Consider the following 24,473-nt stretch of genomic DNA (forward strand, 5'->3'; position numbering starts at 1 on the left):
AGAGATCAAAAAAGGGATATTATCATTTAGAGGGGACATATGGTGTAATAATATTATTGTCCTAATTTCTCTTTGAAACTTGTAAATTCCACTTAGTAAACTACCTAACGGTTACCTGTGTATGCATAGGAAACAGAGATTAGCTTCAAAGCAACAGTACACATTACCTATTCTTCATCCAAGAAGGGTCCTGCTGTGATTGATGGCTAGCTGCAACTATAAAGAAAGCTTTATGCCTGATCCTTTTTAATCTCCTATCTGCTTAAACTTTGACAGGGAAAGTCTAAGCCCACAAAACTGAGGTCTCCAGGTCTACTCTGGATTAACTCTGGAATTCTCATGGAAGATTTTGAACAGACTCAGCACAGGGACTGCTAATTGGACTATAACCTTTTAAATTGATTCCAGAAGGACTCTTACAAATCAGCAGCCTTCCCATCTCTGCTATGAAACTAACCTGAGAACTTTACTCATATGTGTATGTATATTGATCTTTTAACCATAGCAATTCTCTTCTTTCTTTTGAAGAATAGATCTTAGGTTTAGTTAATAAGAATTGGCTGTAAGTGTGCATTTGGGTGAGATCTGAAATATTCATTGACCTAGTAGGCAACATGTCCGGTCCCTGGGGATTGGCAGAACCTTAAATATGATGAATCAGGTTTTTAGTAATCTCTTGCTATATTAGACTTGGCTGTCTGGATGGGAGACAAAGGGTAGATTGTTTAAAGGAGGCTGTAGCTTGACTTCTTAGTAATCAGTGTGGTAATACAGAAATGGTTTGGTTACTGGCTTGGGGAAATCTAATTATAGAATAAACCACCAGTGTGGTGGATTGTCTGCCCTATGCCTTGTAGTTAGCCCGGAATGTGGCACTCTCAGTGTGGCCCCTCCAGGCACCATAGTCACACTTGCATTTGGCTGTTTTAAAGCACATGTTGTTCAAATGAGTCCAGTTTAACACCAAGTGATCAAGGTCACACTGTACAACTGACCTGACATTTACCACCCCAATTTTTATTTTCTTCTATATCACTGAAGAAAGATACTGAATAGCACTGGGTCAAGAACTGATCTCTGTGGAACCACATCAGAAATACCACCACTAGATGGAGGTTTGATTTCAAAAAGTAATCGTAATCAGTCATCAATTTTTGTACAGTGCTAATTTTTTTTAAATTAGAATGTCCTGCAGTAAAGTCAAATGCCTTTCAAAAGTCCAAATATATTACAAGTTACCTTTACCAACAAAACTTTAATTTCATCAATTGCTTTGACAATACCCATTTTCCAATAAAACCAAACATATCCTCATTAATTATGCTATCATCCTTTAATTCTTTACTAACTGCATCCCCTATTAGCCATTCCAAGATTTTGCATGAAATTAATATCAAGTTTAACTACAGGACAGTTAACCAGGCCATCCTGTTTATCTTTTTTAAAATACTGGTGTATTAGCTTTTTTCCATTCCTCTGGAACTTTAACATATTTTGGAATTTGAGAAAAAACCAACATCAATGGTTCAAAGAGCTCATTTGTCAATTCTTTTAAAACTCTTGACTGCAGGTCACCTGGTACTGAGATTCAAAAATGTTTAATTTTATTATGTGCTGTGTAACATCCTTCCTAGTTATGGTTGGAATAGAAAATATTATTGCTGACCTATGAAAGCATCCAGCCTCTCCCCAAATACAGAACAGAAATATCTGAACATTTCTGTCTCTTCTACATCACTGCTGACAATTTTATCATCCCTAGCTAGTAACAGATCTATAGCACCACTAAGATTTCTTTTGTTCCCAGTTAATTAAAAGTTTTCTTCTTATTGTCCTTCGCCCTAAGGGCCATATACTTTTCATGGATACCTTTAGCTCTTCTTATAAATTGTCTGGTTTTAGACCTTGCTTGTTAAACTATATTCATAAGCAGTTTAACTTGTAATAATTCATTTACACAACAACTTACCATTTGGTGCATATTTTGAAGATATTCCCAAGATAACTGCCAGTGCAATAAAAAATGAAAAGCTAGAAATGCCAAAGCAAATGAGAGTATTTTTGTGTCTTTTCTTTCTGCTGGTTTCTGCTTGACGGCGCTGCTCCTCTGGCGAGAGGGCAAATGTTGCATGAGCTTCTTGTCCTGCAGATGTAAATTTGGCTGAAGTTTGGCTCTTTGGAAGTGGGGGTGGACGAAGAGGAACAATTCTCCCTGGAACATAGCCAGATGATCGATGACTGCTCCCATTCTGAGGCTGAAGGAAAGCAGGGGAATTCCCCCTAGGATCAATGGCTTGCATGTTATAAGGTCACTGAAAGGGGGAAAAAATAAATGAATGAATATATGAAAAACAATCAGATAGTTTAGGTCGTGTGTGTTACGTGACTATATGTGTATCTCTCTGCTATCACTATACTGTACCAATATGTTATGGCAAATTCTGGCTACTACAACAACAGTTCAAAATATTAGTGCCTAAATGAAATAAAACTTTAACAAGAAAAAATTTGCTACAGGGAATCTAATCACTGACAATTTCTCAACATTTCAACACCATAATTGCTGATCCCCACTAAATTTTTAATTAAATGTTTTTGTGTATAATTTTGTGATTAAGAAGTGACTGGTTAAAAATAGTAAGACAGCTATGTCAGCACAATCCCCACAATAGTTATGCAGAGAATGCCTAAATGTATTTCTACAGTATGCAGAAACTGAATCAACTCTTCATTGTTCTCCCTTCAATAAGTGAAACATGAACTCCCTTCACTTCATATTTTAAATCACCAAAAAGCCTCCTTTTTCATTTAACATGTACTAATCTCAGACAGTTTATTTACACCCATCCTCCCCTTCCTTAGATGCAGTTATGGTAACATGTATAATCAGGACAAGCATAGATGATCTGCATGCAGTAATTTTTACTTACAGCACGACTTTGTTGTTAGGAAAGGTGTGTCCGGAATGGCTTTATAAGCAGATCACCTGCATCCTGTTCAGCAAGGTCTCATGATACTTCTCTTTGCCAAGCTGCGTGGGTTGTGACACAAAGTCTGGGAGCTACATGACCTCTCCAGACCCTTGCACTTATCACCCAACATAGAGCAGAATTTTTGTTCCAGTTGCTCGTAACCCTCTCTCGGAGGGAGCCAGTGACAAAGACCCATTAAAAATATGGTTCCCAGACCCACGTCATTCTTGCCAGTTGTTCAGAGCTGACAAATCTTAAATTTATGGTTTGCTTTAAAAGACACATAACTTGCACTATATTTCAATTTTTGTCTAATATTTATTGCAAGCAGTGTTCTGAAAGTCAGCATGTATCCCACTAAAATTGCCAGTAGTGGGATATTTGAGAAAGCTGAATAAATTGAATATATGTGAAGCTTGATCTACTAAAGACTATAGGTGCTGTTAACTAACACATACTGATGAATGATAGAAGTAGGAGCCTACCACTAACGAGACAAAGACCCTTTATTCTCCTTCACTAACAAAGGAGTCCTAAAGCACATATTCTAAAATGTCAGGCACATTGATGAAGGAGAGAAATTACAATGGTAATCTTATTCTGAGAAATAGCAGGGAACTTTTTGTTTCTCACCCTCAAACTGTGAAGTATCAGATTTTGCAGCATGTGAAAGGCTGTTACCGAACAGGCTAGATTACCCTTTTACAGAAGACAATGCATCTCCTATACACATAATGAAAGCTAAAAGCACTGAAACACTAGCTAGAGAAGGAACAGCAGAAGGCAGAGCACAAATCCTCTAGAGACTATCCCAATGTTCCTTGCACCTGCTCCTTGTGGCAAAATGGACTTTTCAACATTCTTCCTTTTATTTTTTCATAGTTGTTTCCCAAACTCATCTACCTAATCCCCACCCCTAGATTTACTGTCTAATGTTTCATGAGCATTTGAGAAATGGTTCTCTCACCATATGTGCATTTTAAACTAAACTCAACTACTAGACTCCTAAATAAAATACTGATTCAGATTTTACCTAAGAATAATCAGCATGTAGTCTTAAAGTCAAATTACTCTGAAACCTCAGCCTTCTTTACAAAAAAGACAGCACCTATTGCAAACTGGGTCAAACAAAGATATCCTCTAGTACAGTAGTTTTCAAACTTTTTTTCTGGTGACTCAGTTGAAGAAAATTGTTCATGTCCTGAACCCAACAGAGCTGGGGATGAGGGGTTTCGGAGGGGCTCAGGCAGAGTGTTGGGGTGAGGGATGCAGGATGGGGCTGGGAATGAGGGGCTCAGGGTGTGGTAGGGGGCTCTGAGCTGGGGTGCAGGAGAGGGTCAGTGCTCTGGGCTGGGGGTTCAGGCTTTGGAGTGTGGCCGGGGATCAGGGTTTTGGAGTGCAGGAGGGGGCTCTGGGTTTTGGGTGGCTCAGGGCTGGGACAGGGGATTGGGGCAGCTCAGGGCTGGGACAGGGGATTGGGGCATGGTCTTACCTTGGGTGCTCCTGGTCAGCGGACCATGTTACGCCCCAGAAGCAGCCAGTTGCAGATTTGGCTCCTAGGCGCGTGGGGTTGGGGCGGGGAGAAGGCACAGACCTCTGCATGCTGCCTCCGTCCCGGGCACTAGGGCGTAGCAGTGTCAGAACAGAACAGGTAGGGACTAGCCTGCCTTAGCCAGGCAGCACCACCAACAGGACTTTTAACAGCCTGTCGGAGGTGCTGACAAGAGCCACCACGACCCAGTGCCTTATATTCTGTGACCCAATACTGGGTTTCGACCCGCAGTTTGAAAACCACTGCTCTAGTACAATAATTCTGATCAACCAGATGTGTGACATTTTAGAACAGACTCATAACCCAAAGACATGAACCTGGTCTGAGAATTTTTAGATATAAGAGTAACACTTAACTCTAAGATGAAGTGTCTGAATTTATAACATTCATATCACAAAAAGTTTCAAATAGTGCAGGGAAAAAAACCAAAAACAAACCAGATAAACAATAAAAAGTATGAACTGGTGTAACAGTATTAAACCAAACCCAGAGGGGGTATTCAAAGTTTATTTTATCTTTGAGTTTGAGCTAATAAATATTCTCTAAATAGTGCCATTTCACAAAGGAGACCATTTAGTAAAGTTTTTCCTCTATTTTGAACAAGAAATGTAAGGCTCTTTGGCACACAGTCACATGACAACCTACAGTAATTGTTTGAAAATAATTCATTTCAAACGTTTAGGAAATGTTGCAGGAAGTCAATGCTGCAATTCAAGTATATTCCGTCTTACCATAAAACTGATTTTAATACTTGCTTGGGAACAGAATTTCGCTATCTGTAAAAGTTTCAGAATTTTCCATTCAGGGGCAAGTGATGTTGTTCTTCCAGGGACGGGTGGGAAAGAGATGCTCACAGAGCCACCAAACGCCTCCCACTCCCATCCCTCCCCACAAAAATATCAAAAGGCTACCATGAATGAGAGGTCTTGTACAATCAACAAGTTCACAGTGCAGCTGTGCTCATTCCTCTTTGCCATATAACAATTATTTAAACATTGTGAATTTCCTTCTCTTTTTTTGGTACCTTAGAAACTAACAAGTTTATCGTAGCATAAAGCTTTTGTGGGCTACAGCTCAGTAGCCCACGAAAGCTTATGCTACGATAAACTTGTTAGTCTCTAAGGTACCAAAAGTACTCCTATTCTTTTTGCAGATACAGACTAACACACTACTACTCTGAAACCTTTCCTTTTGTCATTTTATATTCTATTCTATGACAGAAAGAATGGTTTTTATTTTTCAATTTTAATCCTTTACACCAACATCACCACATTTGAAATTGTTGGTTTTATTGTTCATTTATACTTTATGGATGATTTTAGACAGTAACACACCCATACATCTACACTGCAATTAAACACCTGTAGCTGGCCCATACCAGCTGACAAGCGCACAGGATTTAGGCTGTGGGGCTGTTTCATTGTGGTGTAGACATACCAAATCACGCAGCCAGAGCTCTGGGACCCTCCCACCTCACAGGGTCCTAGATCCCAGCTCCAGTCTAAGCCTGGATATCTACACCGCAATTAAACAGCCCTGCAGTCCGAGTCCTGCAAGCCTGAGTGAGCTGGCCCTGAGCCAGCTGCAGGTGTCTAATTGCAGAGTAGACATGCCAATATATACTAAGGCCCTGTGCACAATATAGCTGTGCAAATGACTGTATTTATATGTTTTGGCTGGAGGTACAGCCTAAATCTTTCTATACTATATAAAGTGGACATTTTCCTGCCAGCTCCTGTTCAACTCAGTTTGTCCCTCTACCATTTTTGATTCACTTTCCACATGAAGCATATTTCACCCACAATGGGAATTCACTGTTTCCCCTTCAGCAGCTCCTGTGTCACCACAATTACAACGGAAGAAAGCAGAACAAGAGAGGTTCTTTGCAATTCAAGGCAGCAATAACAGTAGCCAGAGCAGCAAGAGCTATAAATATTGATTTCATGGGGAGTTAAGGGAGGTTTGAAAGAAATACTGGCTGGCATCTCAGGCTCCAAAACTACACAGAAGGAGGAGCTTTTTATGAGGAGTTTCATGCTCTAGCCACCTATCCTTGATGTGCAGCTACTAAAGCAAGAGTCCTCTGATACAATTCCAATGAATTAGATTCACTGGTTATCTATTTTTACTTTATGGTTAATCTTTAGAATTATTCCAGTACAAGTGAAAGTTATCAAATGATTTTGTGAATTAACATAGCTGTCATAAATTGTTCAGAATTCACTGCAAATCTGCCATATAATTTAGGTGTCCTATGTTACACAATACAGAGGACCCTGCATGTAAGAATGCTCAAAGTTATACCCCTCTCCCCCACAACGAAAAGCTTTGCATATTTTTATCCATTATATATTAAAGAGCTCTATTCAGAGCAACATTAAAGCACATGCTTAAATATCACTCAAGGGGTCAATAAGTATGTGCTTAACAGGTCATTAACTTTAAATATATGCTTAAGTGCTGTTCAAAATAGGAACATTTTCCTAAATTGGAACCTAAAGCACCAGAAACTGGTGTTACTACTCCGACAACCGGAAAAAGAAATCTACCTCTACTTCACAGGAGATTAAAACAAATTTAAAAAAGAACACTCTTGCAAATATGTTAGTCATTATTGCAACATCCAGAATTACAGGGAAATAAAAGTTTTACCTTCAAACACGGGTGTGCCTAAAAAGAAAAGGCCTATTTTCAGGAGTGCTGAGAACACACATCTGCTAATGGCATCAGTAGAAGTTGCAGATGCTCAGCGCCTTAGAAGCTCATGCCACACTTCTTTAGATGATTAAGTATAGATTTAGATGACCAAATTCAGGCACCTTTCTGACATTGTACTAGCACCCTTTTAAGAAAGAATTTAAAGAATCCATTCTGGGAATATGGTCTGATGCTAACCAAGATGAGAAACCAAGTCCTCTTCTGGCCTTGAATGAGGGTAAACACTTACAAAACTTCAGAGTCACTATTCCAGAGCCTTCCCAGCATCCAATCCTGAAAGACTATTTAAAAAAGCAAAACAAATTTACTTCCAAACTCTTCCATAACGTAATGCTTCTTTAACACACAACATTTTATGGATTTCTAGTTTGCTCAGATCATTTAAAAAAAAAAAAAAAAGAGATGCCAATCCTGTTGCTCTTTGCTATAAAACATTACAATTCCTGTTCATGAACTTCTCACACACAATGTAATCTCAAACTGAACAGAACTCAGAAAGAACAAAGAAGACATCAAAGAGGGCATCTCTTTCGCATAACGTAATACTTGCAACGGTCACTACAGCTTTCTTGGCACGTAACCGGACACTTGTTTGGTATGGAGCAATGAGATTAAAAGGTAGAGATGGAAATCCAAACTGTAAGAGAGGTGGAGGGGATGAACAAAAGGATGCAAAATAGTTCACAATTAGCAACAAAGTCTGGTATGTTAAACAGAAAGCATGGATGATTTTCTGAAAATCTGACATGTATAAATTCACCTGCCTGGAACCTAGTTATCAGCTATCATAGGGATTTTATCTGACAAAACAAAATATTAGTCTTCAACAACTTCTCAAATGTATCAAGGCTCCAATTCAGTAAATCACTTAAGAATATACTGAACTTTAAGCATAAGTAATCCCAGTGAAGACTGTGGGTATGGCTACATTTGGAATTTCAAAGCGCTGCCCCGGCAGCGCTGCGGGAGCGCTGCCGCGGCAGCGCTTTGAAGTGTGAGTGTAGTCAGAGTGGCAGCGCTGGGAGAGAGCTCTCCCAGCGCTGCATGTAAACCACATCCCTTACGGGTGTAGCATGCAGCGCTGGGAGCCGCGCTCCCAGTGCTGCTGCCCTGATTACACTGACGCTTTACAGCACTGTATCTTGCAGCGCTCAGGGGGGTGTTTTTTCACACCCCAGTTGCAGCGCTGTAAAGTGTGAGTGTAGCCAAGGCCAGATTAAGCACATCTAAGTGCAAGTATGCTTCCTTCTCAGGCACACATTTTCCTTCACCATTTTTAATTTTTAGAATGTCTATATACTGTAATGATAGACTGTTTAATAAAAACCTATACTTACTTATCCACATTTATAAAAGCAAGGAAAATAACTCACTCATGCTGCAGGTGCATAAAGAGACACAAACAGTAGGGAATACAGATAAAGAAATATTTTTAATAAATGAGAGAAACCCTGATGGGCTTCATAATGTGTAAAGTTACTGTGAATATTTGATGTCACCCAATTTACTGAACATAATTTAAGATGGTTTATTTCCCCCCAGATGGTGGTATTAGAAAGTCAGATGAAATAGAAAGCAGAGTATAATCAGTAAGCTGTCGAGAGTCTCAGATAAGACAGAACAGACTTTTTAATAGGTGTTCCAGCAGAAAAATAAACTGCGTCATGTAAACCCAGACTTTTTGAAGGCTCAAAACTCTCAGACTTTTTGCACTGTCTCTGTGAATGGATGAGACAATGGCATTCAGAGGAGGGATCATGTTTATTAGCCCTGGTCTACATTACACACAGCTCAACTTAAGTTTTAAGTGTAGACATGACCTTAGGAAACTTTTGGGAAAGGAGGAGCCTATACAAGAGAGACAGACTCCACCTAAACCAAAACAGAACCAGATTGCTGGCATACAAAATTAAAAACGTCCTAGAAGAGTTTTTAAACCAAGGGCTGGGGGAAAATTGACAGGTGGGGAGACACATCACTTAAGGTATGATTAAAGGAGATCTTCTATATCCTAGCAAAGAGGAGAGGATAGAAGATGATAAAATACAGGTAGGAACAGAAAAGAAACAGCCATAAAAAAAGAGTCCCATTCAATTACATCACATGAAGGCATAAAAGTAAATATTGACAAATTTTATAAGTGCTTGTATACGAACGCTAGACATCTAAATACTAAGATGTGTGAACATGAGTGTCTCATAATGTCTCACATTAAACAAATGTCACAGAAAATTGATGGAATAATAAAAATCCATGGGACAGAGTGATAGTAGTACATACCTAAATGTAAGCAAGTAAATAGTCCCATTGAAGTCAACAAGATCATTAAGTATGTATTCCGGCATTTTGCTGGATCACAGCCCTAGAAATCCCCCGGTGGAAGATACCTCAGAAGTGCAAAGTAGTATAGAATAATGATCTTCTCTGAACAGCTAATCAAAAATGAGGCTCATGATAAATTGTATTTATGAATGGCTGGAGTCTTCAAAAGAAGAAAACTCCAGGAGTGCAGGTATCCAACGTAGCCAAACAACTCAGGACCTATTAACTGTTTTAAAAATATATGTTTCAAAAGTAGTGAGGACACTCTTTAAGAAGACAAGACCTGGTTTTGGCACTTTTTGGGCGACTATAATGCATTCAAAGTGAGAGAGAGATCAGATCACCTACCTTGTGTATATGGCTTGCATAAAAGTTTGAGTTATAAAGCTCTCTCATATGTACAATATGCAAGAGAGAACAGTAAAATACTGTGGATGGATCCAGCACAGTGTGAAACTCATTCAGAAGAAAGGACCAGAGTCCATGTTCAATTATGGTCCAGGGTATAAAAAAAAGGAGGTCATGCTCCCCTCAAACCACGACAGAGCTCCCCCTGATGTTGGAGGTTTACAAAGAGATCAATGGGAAAATACAGCTTTTATGTATTAACCAAAACTTTTATTATTTATTCAGTATCATTCAGCAATAGAACCCACTTCTGTTTTATTTCTTCCTTCTCCATCTCTCCCTGTTCTCTGTGTCTCCTGTTTTCCTCTGTCTTTTCAGGCGACCATTCCCAACCCACACCTCTCAAGGGCTTCACCCTCACTCCCTTTCCGTGTCTATCTGCTAATATAGTCAGTAATTAAACAGTTAATATTGGCGTTTAAGTGTCATCACTGGGCTTTAGAGTTGTCACTCCAGTGAGATTAATAAAAAACAAGGGAGTTTAACTGAATCAATGATTCAGGCTGTCTGCAGACTCGGACAGATGTCATCGCAGCATTTACACTGTTTGCTTTGGCAGGTTCTCTCTGAAGCCGTGAGGACTAGAATTTTTTTTAAAATGCTTAGGTCCCAAATAATCTGAAGCTGTCACATAAATACATAATGTGCAGTGCCCCGCAAATTATGTACAATGGAGTCACTAAAAATGGGGATATAATCTTTTTTCTTCTATGCTTTTATCTTTTTGTAACATTCTCTAAGAGCAAGAGAGACAAGAAAAGTGTTCTGTTAAAAAAAATAATCACACGGAAAGAAAAGGAAAAGAAAAACATTCAATAGATGATAGCTGAAACAAACACTTTAAAAAACAAAAGTTTTAAATCTACTGTTAAGTTTTAATTCTGGTAAGATGGCAGCTGAACGTATTAACATAATATTTTGCATTATCTTGGCACATTCAATTTGAGGAACTCAAAGTACTTGCACACATTAGTCAAGTAAGTCTCACAATATCCTGTGAGGCATGGTATCTAGTTTTTTTCCATTTGACGGTACTACACTTTTTTTCTAGTTTATCATCATGTGTGCCAAAGTTAGAGGAAACTGCTAGCTTGCCTTGCAATAGCAACCAGAAAAGTTTATTTAAATTCCAAAGTAAGTTATCTTGAACATCCTCCTATGATTGCTGCATTCATAACATTTTCTTTAAGCCATATAACTACCTTTTGCATTTCCCTTCCAAATATTACTGTTAGCAAGAAGATATTTAAATGAATCCTTGTCTAACAGAGTATTAAATCATCCTAGCTACATTGCTGAAAAGACTCTTTCCAAAGCAATCTACTTTTTAATTTTTAAATAGAGTTAAATTGGTTAGTATTATATACTACCTCCTCATGTTACATTTGTGAGGAATTATTGGTAACAGCATTTTGCTTATCCCAGATACTGTATGGAATTAGTAAGTGTGGTGCTCCACTGAGGTACGGAGAAACAACTTCCAGATTAGGAAACTGGAGTTGTAGGTAGGGAGTTTCAGGATGTGTGCCTGAACGTGGACATGGCAATATTTCCAGCACATAGGTGTAGCTTTGATTCACAGCCAGGAACACGCATTATCAAAATAATGCCATTTGGACTCTATACAGCCTCAAATTTTAATCACATACCTGAGAGTCTCAGCAATACACCATCTATCCATACCTGAACTGGCTCATCTGGGGAAAGTCTTCTCAGGACATCACTAATACCTCAAACTGGTTCTCAAACTCTTCCCCTCTCTGGGACTGAAAAACAGGTATGATAAATCCTACCAATGCCAAAGTAATTGGTGGAGCTCATAAGAGCAGTCCTAGACTCTGGCCAAGGCCTTCCTTCCACAAGAAAGATCCCAGACAATTTTAAGCTTCATTTCAGACATCAAAGAAATCCACACACAACTGCAAAAACTTGCCTAAAACTAGTACACCACGTGGACTCAGGCACATAATTAATACCTCTTGACTTCACCTTTAAGGTTGGCTGAGATCAGTGTATAGTCAGACATACCATGGATATTCAACTCATGATTTCTATTGTTCTAGTCTCCCTAAACAGGTGGATAAATCCAGACAGTCTGCAAGTGAGTCCCCTTTCCACACTCTTGTTCCCTGCCTCCCCCCCATTCCTAGTGACTGATATTTCCACACACAGAAGTGGGGAGCTCATCACCCACAAGTAGCTAGGCTTCACATAAACATACAGAAGCTCGGGGCAATTTGTCTGATATGCAAGGCTTTCTGTCAATGGGGAGATGTTCCTGGAGTGGTGAGATCCTGGGACCAAGAACTGTTGTCAGGCCCCAGATGGTGCAGCCTCACCAGATGCTGAGGGGTCGTGTGACCTGGGTGAAGGTCCCAGGGAAGAAGCCATTTTCCCTGCGTATTTGTCAGATCCCTGTGCAGACACTGGAGGGGTCATGCTGGCAGGTAGTTGGGGTTCTCCAAGATATCGGCTGTGACCTTCTGTTGTGGGATGACTGTTTCTTTGGGACAGGATCTAGGCCCTACTCCTGTAATGGCCGAGGACTTGAATTCAGGAAACCAATTGGCCAAAGGAAGACACCTTCCAGATTCCAAAAGACAACAGGTAAAGTGGAGCTCCATCCCCACCTTGTGCCAAGAAGCATAATTCCCACAGTCCTTCACTTACACATGCATAAGTAACCACCTGGCACACCACCTCAGTAGAAAGTACTCAGAACATTCCAAGTGGTCTCTGCAAGATTTATCCCCTGTTGACTAATATATGCTGGCTAGCATATAAATCATAGAATCATAGGACTGGAAGGGATCTTGAGAGGTCATCTAGTCCAGTCCTCTGAATTCAAGGCAGGACCAAGTATTGTCTGGACCAGGGGTCAGTAATCTATGGCACATGTGCCAAAGGCGGCACGTGAGATTATTTTGAGTGGCACTCATACTACCTGGGTCCTGGCCACCGGTCCTGGGGCCTCTGCTGCCACCTGGGGTCCCATCTGCCGGCATTGCATTTGACATTGTGCGTGTCGTCTGTCGTGATTTTTTTTTCCACTGTAAGTTGAGGGGTACATTTGACAAAACGTCAGCTCCTAAGAAAGTAAAGTTAGATGTCCATTCATATCAGCCTTTTTGGACAGACGCATTTGGACTGATTCAAAAGAAGGACCATGCTGTTTGTGCTTTCTGTTGTGAAAGTGTTGATTGTTGCATACCAAGTGTTCGATGATATTTTCAAATGAAGCACGAGAAAACCTTTCTTGATGAAGCAGACAAGACTGAATCGATCAAAAATGCAGTAGCAGGATATGAGAAGCAAAGCCATATTTTTAAATGCTTACGTGTAAGTAAAAATCAAGCCACAGAAGGAAATTACAAAATTGCACAGTGCATTGCAAAAGAATTGAAAGCCATTTACAAATGGGGAATATATAAAAAGTTTCTCTCAGCAGTTCGGAGGTTTTGTTCAATGATTTGCCAAATAAAGATGCGTATCTAGAATAAAAGAACTGCCTGTCTCTGCCAGAACAATTGAGAGACACATAAACCAAATGGCAGAAAATATTAACGAAAAGGAGACAACTACATTAAAAGGACACAGCAGTGTTTAACGTTGCAGTTGATGAGAGCGTGGATATAAACGACGTTCCACGTTTGGCAGTTTTTGCAAGATACTGTGCTTCCGATGAAATCCAAGAGGAAGTTTGTTGCCTAAAACCCCTGCATAGCACAATAAAGGGGGAAGATATAGTGGAAACTTTTGTAAACCATTTTGAAGAACGAGGAGTTGACATCAGAAAAATATATTGTGTGACAACAGATGGTGCTCCTGCCATGGTCGGAAAACAGAAGGGATTTGTAAAGTTACTTGAAGATCAAATTGGCTGCCCGACAACCCGACAGTCACACTAAAAAAATTTAATTCAGAGCTTAATAATATGATGAATACAGTGGTGCAAATTGTGAATGTCCTTGTTGCTCGATCTGCTTTGACTCACAGACATTTGGTGACTAAGTCATGGCAAGGTTCGGGTGTGCTTTGTAAACTATTTTGATGCAATCAAAGCCTTTTTGTCGGAAAAAGAACAAAACTACCCTGGACTGGATGATGACAAATGGCCGTGTAAGCTCAGGTTTCTAACTGACATCACCGCTCACCTAAACAACCTCAACCTCCATCTCCAGGGTGCAGGGCAAACTCTTCTGGATCTTTATGAAACCTGAAAGATATTTGTTGTAAAACTAGCAGTTTTTTCTCGGAATATTCGAACTTTGACTTTCCGCTACTTTCAAACACAGAAAAGAGCTATTCACACGTTGCACTGTCAGTGTCGATGAGATTGGAACGTACATGCAAGAACTGGAATCAGAATTTTCTGACAGATTTCAAGTTTTCCAGCGATCTGGCCCAATGCTTTCTTTTCGAGTTAAACCTTAAAAGTTCAACAAAAGCGACTTGGATTTGTTTGTATTTCAGTGGATGGGTGTTGAAGATTTCAAAATGCAGCTCATTCAGTTAAAAAGCTCAGAATTGTGTGAAAAGTTTGGAGATCTGCGGAGTGCACTTAAAGCTACCGAGACAGAGATCATGGGGCCTCTATTCTGACCTGCTGGATGCAGAGCCAGTGCTTCCATTAGGTGACTCTAGGCGGTTGCCTAGGGTGCCAGGATTCGGGGGGGGAGCAGGGCGGCATTTTGTGCGCTCCCCAAGGGGCGCACAGGAGCTTCTGGTTCCGCTCCCGTTGCGCCGCCCAAAGAAGGGCCTTCTGCCAATGTGCCGCGGAAAACAGCGGCAGGCAATTGAACAGCTCAATGACTGCTGCTGTCGCCTGTAGCATTTCAGCGGAGGGTCCTTCTTTGGCGGCACGATGGGAGTGGAACCGGAAGCTCCCGCGCGCCTCGTGGGGAGCGCACAAAATGCAGCCCCCCGAATTCTGCCTTTCAGCATTTTGATCCACATTCCTGTATTTTCACACATGGAATCTGTCCTCTGTCACTTAAATTATCCAAATACATGCCAGACATTGGAAAACTCAGCAAGGAAAAGCAAGGGCAAGGATCACACTAAACTGATAAGTTATAGAGAGATATTCTAAAAACATTAAAATGTATTACTGGCATGCGAAACCTTAAATTAGAGTGAATAAATGAAGACTCGGCACACCACTTCTGAAAGGTTGCTGACCCCTGGTCTAGACCATGCCTGACAGGTGTTTGTCTAACCTGCTCTTAAAAATCTCCAGTGATGGAGATTCCACAACCTCCCTAGGCAATTCGTTCCAGTGCTTAACCAAACTGACAGTTAGGAAGTTTTTCCTGATGTCCAACCTTGCTATCCCTTGCTGCAATTTAAGCCTATTGCTTCTTGTCCTACCCTCAGAGGTTAAAAAACAATTTTTCTCCCTCCTCCTTTTACATACTTGAAAACTGTTATGTCCCCCCTCAGTCTTCTCCTTTCCAGACTAAACAACCCCAATTTTTTCAGTGTTCCCTCACAGGCTATGTTTTCTAGACCTTTAATCATTTTTGTTGCTCTTCTCTGGACTCTCAACAGTTTGTCCACATCCTTCCTGAAATGTGGCACCCAGAACTGGACACAATACTCCAGTTGAAGCCTAATCAATGCAGAATAGAGCAGAAAAATTACTTCTCCTGTCTTGCTTATAACACTCCTCCTAATATATCCCAGAATGATGTTCAGTTGTTTTACAACAGTGTTACACTGTTGATTCATGTTTAGCTTGTGGTCCACTATGATCCCCAGATCCCCTTTCACATTACTCCTTCCTGGGCAATCAGATTCAGAACTGAAATATATAGATTGTATTAATAGTATGCATTATTCACACCATATATTAGCATGTATTAAGTACCAGCAACATTAAGCACAAATATTACAACAGTGATATGGCCTAAAAAGGCCTATACCATAACCCTGTTCACTTATGCTAAGTATTTGGCACAAGCAAATAGGAAACCTGTCAAAATGAAGATACATTCATTCTATGTCTTAGTACAAGCTTCACGGATCAGTACCTGGAATACTAGTATCTAACACAAAGATAAGGAAGGAACAGAACAAGAAGTTAGGGAACTGGAACAAATTGCTGGGCTGGATTTTAGTCATGTGTGAAGACATGTGTAACTTGTAAAATCATAAATAATACCAGCTGAAACTTATAACTCGGGGAGCACACATTCCACGCAAGGTGTATGTAACATGGCTGCACAGGACTACTGTTCAGAAACAGGTATCATATAGAACCTTTTTCCTGTACCATATTAATAAATCTGACTGATATTGGTTATTTAGTCTGAAGTACATTTCATAATGAAATAATGAACCAAAGTCTGGTCAAGCAAATAACTATACAATTTATCAACACCCTGAAGGCCATTTCTCCATGGGGTTCTCCAGTGATAGACCTGTTGTTCAGCAACATTGCAAACAAGTGCCCCATTCCTTCTTTGGAACAGAACAGAAGTCCCAGCTATCAGATACTTTTCTCCTCTCCTGGTCAAAAAGCCTATTATTCATCTTCCCTCTGGTTCCTGTAATCCTCAGAGTCACCACAGAGATCACACATTACACAGCCAGAGTTTTCCCTCATAGTTCTCTCTTGGGCAAGACAATTATGGTTCACAGAGCTGCTGCGACTAGTGCAAGACCTCCACACCCAGGATATTCAGGAGTGGGACTTTGTTCAGAATCAAGGTAAGATTTTTCACCCTCTCCCAAAGTGTCTGCACTTCACAGCATACTTCAGATGGCTGAGCCACATAAACAGGATTTGTTCTGCAAAGGTACAAGACATCTCAGCTAAAACAGAAAATCATCCAGCAGAGTCCTTTACAGAAGAAATGGAAACAATTCTGTATATGGCCCTCCCAGGAAGGTGTGACTCTTTCAAAAAGATCCTGTTTGTAAATACCTATGTTTTCCAACTAAAAACAAACAAGACTGAACACCACTTCAGTCAGAGTCCACTTAGTTGCAAACTTCACTGGTCACCCTTCAATCCAGTCTTCCATCACTTCATAGTGATGAAGTGCTTTAAAGCCCTGAGCCATGCCTTTCCACCAACCAGAGAACTACCTCCACCCTGGCACCAAACTATTGTCTCAACCATTCTTATAAAACCCTGATTTGAGCTATAAATGACTATTCACTTTACCATCTCTCCATAAAGATTCCTTTCCTAGTGGCCATCATCTCAGCTAGGAGGGTTAACAAGATTCAAACCTTAAGGCAGACCTACAGTATATAGGATTCTATAGGGATAAAAAGATGTTGAGGTCTCACTCCAAATTCTTATCTAAAGAGCTTTCCAAATTAAATGTGAATCAGTCAGTCAGTCATTTCTTTGCTAAACCCCATTCAAATCATTGGGAAGCTACATTATACACATTAAATGTAAAGAGAGCCCTTTGTTACTATATTTTATTTGTAGCCCACAAGGACAATTCCAGGGGTCAGTGTGTTTTGAGAGATTGTACATAAGAATGGATATACTGGGTCAGACCAACTGTACAAGTGGTAGGCTGCAGACCCATATTTAATACAAACACTAGGGCCTTTCCCCTCTCACGGGTATCAGGGTCCATTCTACTAAATCTAAAGCAGCATACATGTTACCCCAGATTTGAAGGGTGCATGTACCCCAGATTTTGATCAAGTCAATTGCAACCATATTATGTGCATTCAGCCACCATGAATTAATAAAAATAGACCACTGCCTACTTAAGGGTTAATTTGAACAAGCAGAGTTTCTGGAGGCAAGGTCAAATACATTTGCAGGCTTGCAGTCTCTGCTAATCAGAATGGGAGGAGAGAGAAAATCAACAATTGAGATGAAAGCAAATAAGCGGACGAGAACTTTGGCGTTTGGGCGCCTTTGATATAAAAGTTTATTATGACTAAGATTGTTAGGTTTGTTTGTTGATAAATAATGTATTGACATTAGATGTGATGATCTAGTAGAGGTCGTTATGATCTATGTGTTTTGGAAAACTTAGATATAGAAGGATTACATAATAGAGTGTACTTTGGAGCAGTCCTCTGAAGCTATCCTGAGAGGGGTTTTTCCCTGACACCTTACTCCCCGGCAGGGAAACAACCAGACATTGCTGAACTGCTGCAATTTACTCAATACCATCCAATTTTAGGTAAATATTTGGGATGTTCTAAGCTATTATTTTGTGTCTGTGTGTGCTTAAAACTAATAAATTGTAGTTTTAGATAAGAGCACGCTAACTCGTACTAATCTTTCATCAGCCGGAGCTCTGTGTTCCCATTGATTTATTCCTGACACTGCCTGGAGTGAAAAAGTTAAATTACCACTGCTGTGGGTTCTGAAAACTCTGGGTAACATACCCTGCTTACCTTAGGAATGTTTCTCTTCAAGAGATTCACTGAATGGCTACCTGTAGCTTTATCCACATATCAAAATATTACTCATGGGACCTGACATCCAGACCAGACTCCAACTTCACAAGAACGTTTCTGCATTTTATTTAGCCAGAACTCTTAAGACTCTCCTCCTATCTGGTCTGGGAATTGCTTACCAGTCACCATGAATGGGACCCAGACACACAGAATTGAAGAAAAACAAGGCATTTACCTTACAGCAGTGTTTCTCAACCTGGCAACCTCCTTTAGACTTAAAAAAAAATTGTGACCTTCCCCTACTAAGACTTGAAAAAAACGCAACCCCCTACCTTAAATATCATTAAGTAAATTATGACTAATACTCAGGCCCGGTGTTGGGGGATGGCAAGCAGGGCAACTGCCCAGGACCCCATGACACAGGAGGCCTCACAAAGCTAAATTATATGCTTCAGTCCCAGGTAATGGGGCTTGTCTTCAGCTGTGGGCAGCGAGGGGCTGAAGCATGCAACTTAGCTTCCCAGGGTCCCCTGTGGCGTGTGGCCCCAGCAATTCCCTGCTTGCCACCCCATAACGCTGGCCCTACACTTGTGATCCCCCCCAAAACCTGTCTCACAATGCCCCTGGGGGTCATGACCCCCCATTTGAGAAACACTGCTAACCTGTAGTTCTTTGAGATGCATGCCAATCCTATGACCCACCCTTTTTCCCCACTACTTCAGAGTCCTCTATATAAATAGGATTCTGGATTAGCAAGCAAACAGAGTAGTAATTGGAGGTGCACTCCTCCTGTAGTGCCTCCGGTAAGGGGGCATGAAGACATGCAGAGCACACGTGCCCCCAACACTGCTAGCCAAAAGATTTTAGACTTGTGGATTTCCACAAGTGGGACCTCCAAGGACAAAGCATTTCAAAGAACTAGATACTGCAAGATAAGGACCTTGTGTTTTCCTTGTTGCAGTACAGTCCTAATTCTAATGAGCGACAGGTCATCCAATACCAGTAAATTCAGATGTGTCAGTGCAAGTCTATTTATAAAATGCACCAAAATAACTTTCTTGACTGAAGCTTCTTCAAAAGGAAGACTATCACTGTCTAGCAGATCAAAGATCTGCTCTTTCCTCAATGTAGCATTATGAGCAGGATCGGCTCTAGGCACCAGCAAAGCAAACACGTGCTTGGGGCGGCACAATTCCAGGGGCAGCATTCCGGACCTTCTTTTTTTTGTTGTTGCTTGGGTGGCATTCTGGCAAAACTAGAGCTGGCCCTGATTGTAAGGGTTTTTTTTGTTTTAGTTTATGTTACTTACCAGCCTTCTGTTATCTTTTTCCCTTTAGGCGCACATAAAACTGTCTCAACTTTAAAGTGAGGGTAATATTGCAGTGTAATTATCCTCACACACACCAAGACAATCTGCAAGGTATTTAAACATGAAAAATATTGTGTAGCCAGTTTTTAGAGACCCTAAAACATATTCTTTAATTCCAAGGATTTAGCTGTACAACTCCCATTATACTTTCATGGACATCCCTGTGCTCATAAATTATCCCTTGGGGAAAACATTTTAAACTGGAACATATAGTATACTCTAAACTCAACAAAAAGTTAATTAAGATGATGTAAAAGCTGCAGGCACAGTGATTTCATGCATATCACCTTTCAAGAAAGTTACAGTTAAGAACTTTAATATTAGAAACACAGGAAAGACAGAATTAAGGCTACACCTAAAACAGGCACCCAATCTGTGGATGTATTAAAAATATGTACCACATAACTATTACAATTTGTTTTTTTACATACATGTCTCAAATGCAAAGCATGATGCTTTGTCACCACACTAACCTTTGTTCTTTTCATGCCAATGCTCTGAAAGCACAATCTGCACATGAGTTCTATGTATGAAGACATGCTACCTCTTTCTAGCAAGATTTGATAATTGGCTGCAACAGAGTGTAACCATAGAACCTTTACCTTGTTAGGAGCTAAGCACCCTCACCATCTTGCATGGCCAGGCATTTAATGAAGAGTGGGGAAACCTCATCTCAACAGACCAATCGTTCTGAAACTTTAAGACGACATTATATTTATCAACATTAACTGTTTCATTGATGATGATCATTGTAGCAGGAACAGCTTCCTAATGTGTTTCTCCCACAATCCAGAACTGCCGACCATGTCTAAAATCCCCAGTTGGTGGTTAGCCATTGTCAAAATCTGCCACATATTAGAAACAAACTAGAAAAATAAACGAGGCCTACTCTATTTTTCATTTTTGTATTTAATTCAATATCCTCCATTCTGTTCTTACCATGTCGAGTAGTAAAGCACCACAAACTCAATATAACATCAAATGGAAGCTAATAAGTCCATCACACTAATGCACATAACCTTTGCAAATTACTGAATTTTGAAAATTCCATGCATATGAACAATCAGAATAAGTCACAAAACACATTTTTTTGTTTGGTTGGTTGGGGATTTTTTGTTTGGGGTTGTTGTTAATCATAGTTTCAAGCATAGTTCAATTTCAAGCATTTATGATAATACAGCAGAGGTTTCTAAATTTTAATTCATGGACCACTGGCAGTGCAGAGCAGTTGTTGGTGGTCTATGGAAAGCTGGCTGGTAACATGGTGCAGGCTCCACTATTTGTTTCCAACTGATAAGTTTCACTAAAAGAAGCTAAAACTATATTAAGTATTTTCCTAATATTACATTTATGCAAGTGATTGCTGAAGATACCATATGAACATTATATGATCATGAATAGGAGAGAATATTGTCCATATGTTGCAAATGGGAGGGGAGGTAGCCTATGAGATTAAGATAAGGGCCACACTATCAGAAAAATAAGTTTGAGAACCCCAATGTAAAATACTTGTTAAGGCAGATTATTTTTACAAGGCAAGGCCCTGCTACAGCATCAATTACCTGCTGAGAGGTGAGCGCACCCTGTCAAATTTGTTGTGGATTATTAAAGAGGTTCTAATGCATTCAATAATTTTGTTAGAACAAAAATGCACTTAAAATACAAAAGTTACAATAAATCATTATTGATCTGGTTTAAAAGAACAAAAAAACCTGTGGAATTAAAAGTTAAGGCAGCGTATTCATCCTGAACTCACTGCATTTGTGTACTGCTGCACCTGTTGAGGTCAGTTCGCACCATGTGCTAGGAATTTATACATGCAATAACCATCAGTGGAAGAATTTACTTGAGGGTATAAAAGATTACACTCTGTTCAGGGACTCCATCAATACCTAGGATACAGTGGACATTACATCTAACTAGAATTTAAAGTTGTGAATTTCCTAGCTCTCTCCCTAACCCCCACATTTAAGTCAGGCCATTATTTTTAATATAAGCTTTTCCAAACGCACATTTAAATAGGTAACACGTTACATCAAATGATAACATTTTTAATTTCTTCTCAGGAAAGTCTACAATACCAGTTGCTGTTACTACTCTGACACACAAGAGTATCAAACCTAAAACAGTATTTAAGTGCACGTGAATTTTTAGAGACTTCCCAATTTAGTTTAAAACACAAGGCATTAACTTTCTATTTCCTTATTAAAACTGGAATAAAGAAAGCTAGGGTTTAGTTTAGCAAAGATAAGCATGACCAGCCAAGAGGTAAAACTTGGGAATACAAGTGTAACTGTCTTCCTAAGCAAAGCAAAAAAAGAAAGAAAGAAAAAAAAAGTTGCTTACAAGTAGATTTGTCAATAACTCAACCTAATTTAAAAAAAAAGTGTCAAGATAAGTTATCACCTTTTAAGTAACAGTTTCTTCTCTTAAAACAATCTTCTTACGCAGTCCAGAAAAGGGTGCGGAAGGATGTTTTAGTTCCGCTCCTAACTTAGGCTTTTTCATACAAACTTTTGGGACCAACAGGGCTACAACCCTGCAAACAATTGTTCTGTGCTGCAGATGAAACTCTGATTTGTTCATTTAAACTGTACCTGAGCTTGAAAAAATCAGGGAGAAAGAAAATAGGGACCCGAGGGTAGGGAGCAAAGGGAAAGGAAGCAGGGAGTGAACAGCGTGGGGCAGCTAAGCCGCAGGGGGTGCTGGGGAAGAGGGCAGCAGGGCTGGGGTAAGGAACCTGGGCACAGAGGGAAGCCAAAAGGGGGTGAAGTGTCCGGCGCTTGGGGGGACAGTCGGAGCCAGCAGGGGGCGAGCTGCCGGAGTTGGGGGGCGGAAGTCAGCAAGCGGAGAGCTGCACAGAGCCTGGGGGCGCTCGGGCGGCGGCGGGGCTGGCACTCACCTCGGCGGCGTGCGGCGGGCTGCGGACGCTACCGGTCAGGGCGGCATGGTGGCCCGGGTCCCCGCCCCGGCTGCTGCTTTTATGCAACTGGCAGCGGCTCCTGCCTTGTGGCCTGGAGGGGAAACAGCCCGCTCCGCCCCCGTCCCCGAAATGACGCGGCTCCGCCCGGCCGCCCCTTCCCCGCCCAGCCCGGCTGCACCCCCTCTTCCCCGGCGCTGAGAGGCTGGGCCTGAGGAGGAGCACCGGGGCCTGGGCTGCCCTGCCCTGCTCGGCCCGGAGAGGAAGGCCGGAGGCGCCGCGGGGGAGAAGCCCAGCCCCGTGAGTCCGGAGTGGGTCCCCGCATGGGGTGTTCGCCCTGCGGGCCCGGGGCCCGGTCGGCAGCAGCATGTCACGCCCGTACCATGCGAGCGTACCCGGGGGGAGCCGCTGCGTCCAGCCCCCCGGCTGCGCTGGTGTCTCCCCGCGGCCTCTCCCACGTGTTCGGCCCCCTGGACTGCCCCGGGGATTCCTCTCCCTTTCCAGCGCCTTCCTCTGTTCTTACCCCCCACATTCCCGTGAGCCATTCTGCCTCCATACCCCATATTACCCAGCCTTCTGTTCCCAGGTCCCTACATCCCATCCATGCTCTTCTCCCCTCCAATCCCCTTGTATTACCCTCATTCTCAACTAGGGTGACCAGATGTCTCGATTTTATAGGGACTGTCCTGATTCTGGGGTCTTTTTCTTGTATGGGCGCCTATTGCCCCCACCCCCATCCCGATTTTTCACGCTTGCTGTCTGGTCACCTTAGTCTAACCCCTGGACCTCTTCAGCCTCCCTCCTGCTTCCCCCTTTTCATCCTTTCCTGGTGAGCATGCCTGCACACCACCAGTCCATTCCCTTCTGCCATTAGGGATCTTGCTGTCTGTCACACTGCAGACCAGGAGTCTGCAGCATCTACACTACAGGCATAATTGCAATTTTGAAGCCAGCAGCAGTTGCGAGTGCATGTGAAGTTTTCAATAATGCTTCCTTGGGGGTTTAGGGGGGATGCTGTTCTGGTGCTTGCAGCAGGAGCTTCTCTCATTCACTGGCTGGGATTGGAAAATGGTTTGATGACTAATTAAAACCAGAGCTATGTCCCCACAGAGCCCGTCCGTCTACCCCAACATGCAGGTCGCATATGTGCAAATTCTGCACCTACACCCATCGCCTCCCTTCCTCCATTCAGTACTCATCCTGCTTTCCCTCTTACCATCTGAGCAGGGACTTGTCCTTCCCCGTGGAGATGTGGGCAGCATATAGCTCATTTTGTGGATTATCAGAATTCAAATAATAATCACCTTGTGTTATGTTGCGGGGGAAGTTGGGGAACATTCTGCAACACACACACATGACTGACAGTAAGGGAGAGAAATTGGAGAGAAGTACAACCTTGCACTGCTTGTCATGCTATAGAGAGCCACACTCCTTCTCAAATAGGAGACTATTAAAGAAAACTATGAACTAAAGACAAAGAGTTCCACACAGCTTGAGTTCTAACTAACTCTTTGTTTACCAGGACGAACACCATGTCTGAAATGCTGTACAGCAGAGGAGACATCTAGTGGCTGGGTAGCATGCTGCAAGAAAACATTACAGCTTAAAGCAACAGGTAGCTTCCGTTACTTACGCTTAGGGTGACCAGATGAGAGGGAGAAAATATTGGGACACATTTGGGGGGGCGAGTCTGCTGGCGCAGCAAAAAAAAAAAAAAAAAAAGCCAAGTGCTGCCAGTGGAGCAAAAAAACCGAAATATAGGGACAAATTGTGTCCTGACCAAAGATCGGTTGGGACGCGGGACAAACACCTAAATATTGGGACGGTCCC

The 24,473-nt window shown here is 41.4% G+C and overlaps 1 protein-coding gene and 1 long non-coding RNA gene across 3 annotated transcripts in view; one reads left to right on the forward strand and one right to left on the reverse strand.

Moving 5' to 3' along the window:
• The window catches only part of CEMIP2 (cell migration inducing hyaluronidase 2), an 85,121-nt gene that overhangs the window by 49,404 nt on the left and 11,244 nt on the right, over positions 1 to 24,473 (reverse strand). The window contains exons 1-2 of one of the 2 annotated variants that reach the window (XM_050944119.1): positions 22,626 to 22,721; positions 1,970 to 2,312 (exon numbers count right to left, since the gene is read on the reverse strand). In XM_050944119.1, the coding sequence (XP_050800076.1) occupies positions 1,970 to 2,300 (331 nt within the window). In that variant the 5' untranslated portion in view covers positions 2,301 to 2,312; positions 22,626 to 22,721. Of the gene's footprint in view, positions 1 to 1,969; positions 2,313 to 22,625; positions 22,722 to 24,473 lie in introns of those variants that run through there. The other variant, XM_050944120.1, reaches the window with a different exon arrangement.
• LOC127046755 (uncharacterized) overlaps positions 22,616 to 24,473 on the forward strand; it is a 3,837-nt gene continuing 1,979 nt past the window's right edge. The window contains exons 1-2 of the long non-coding RNA XR_007773180.1: positions 22,616 to 22,943; positions 24,166 to 24,258. This is a non-coding gene — a long non-coding RNA (uncharacterized LOC127046755). The remainder of the gene's footprint in view (positions 22,944 to 24,165; positions 24,259 to 24,473) is intronic.

Source organism: Gopherus flavomarginatus, chromosome 3 (assembly GCF_025201925.1).
Source record: "Gopherus flavomarginatus isolate rGopFla2 chromosome 3, rGopFla2.mat.asm, whole genome shotgun sequence".
Taxonomy (NCBI): domain Eukaryota; kingdom Metazoa; phylum Chordata; order Testudines; family Testudinidae; genus Gopherus; species Gopherus flavomarginatus.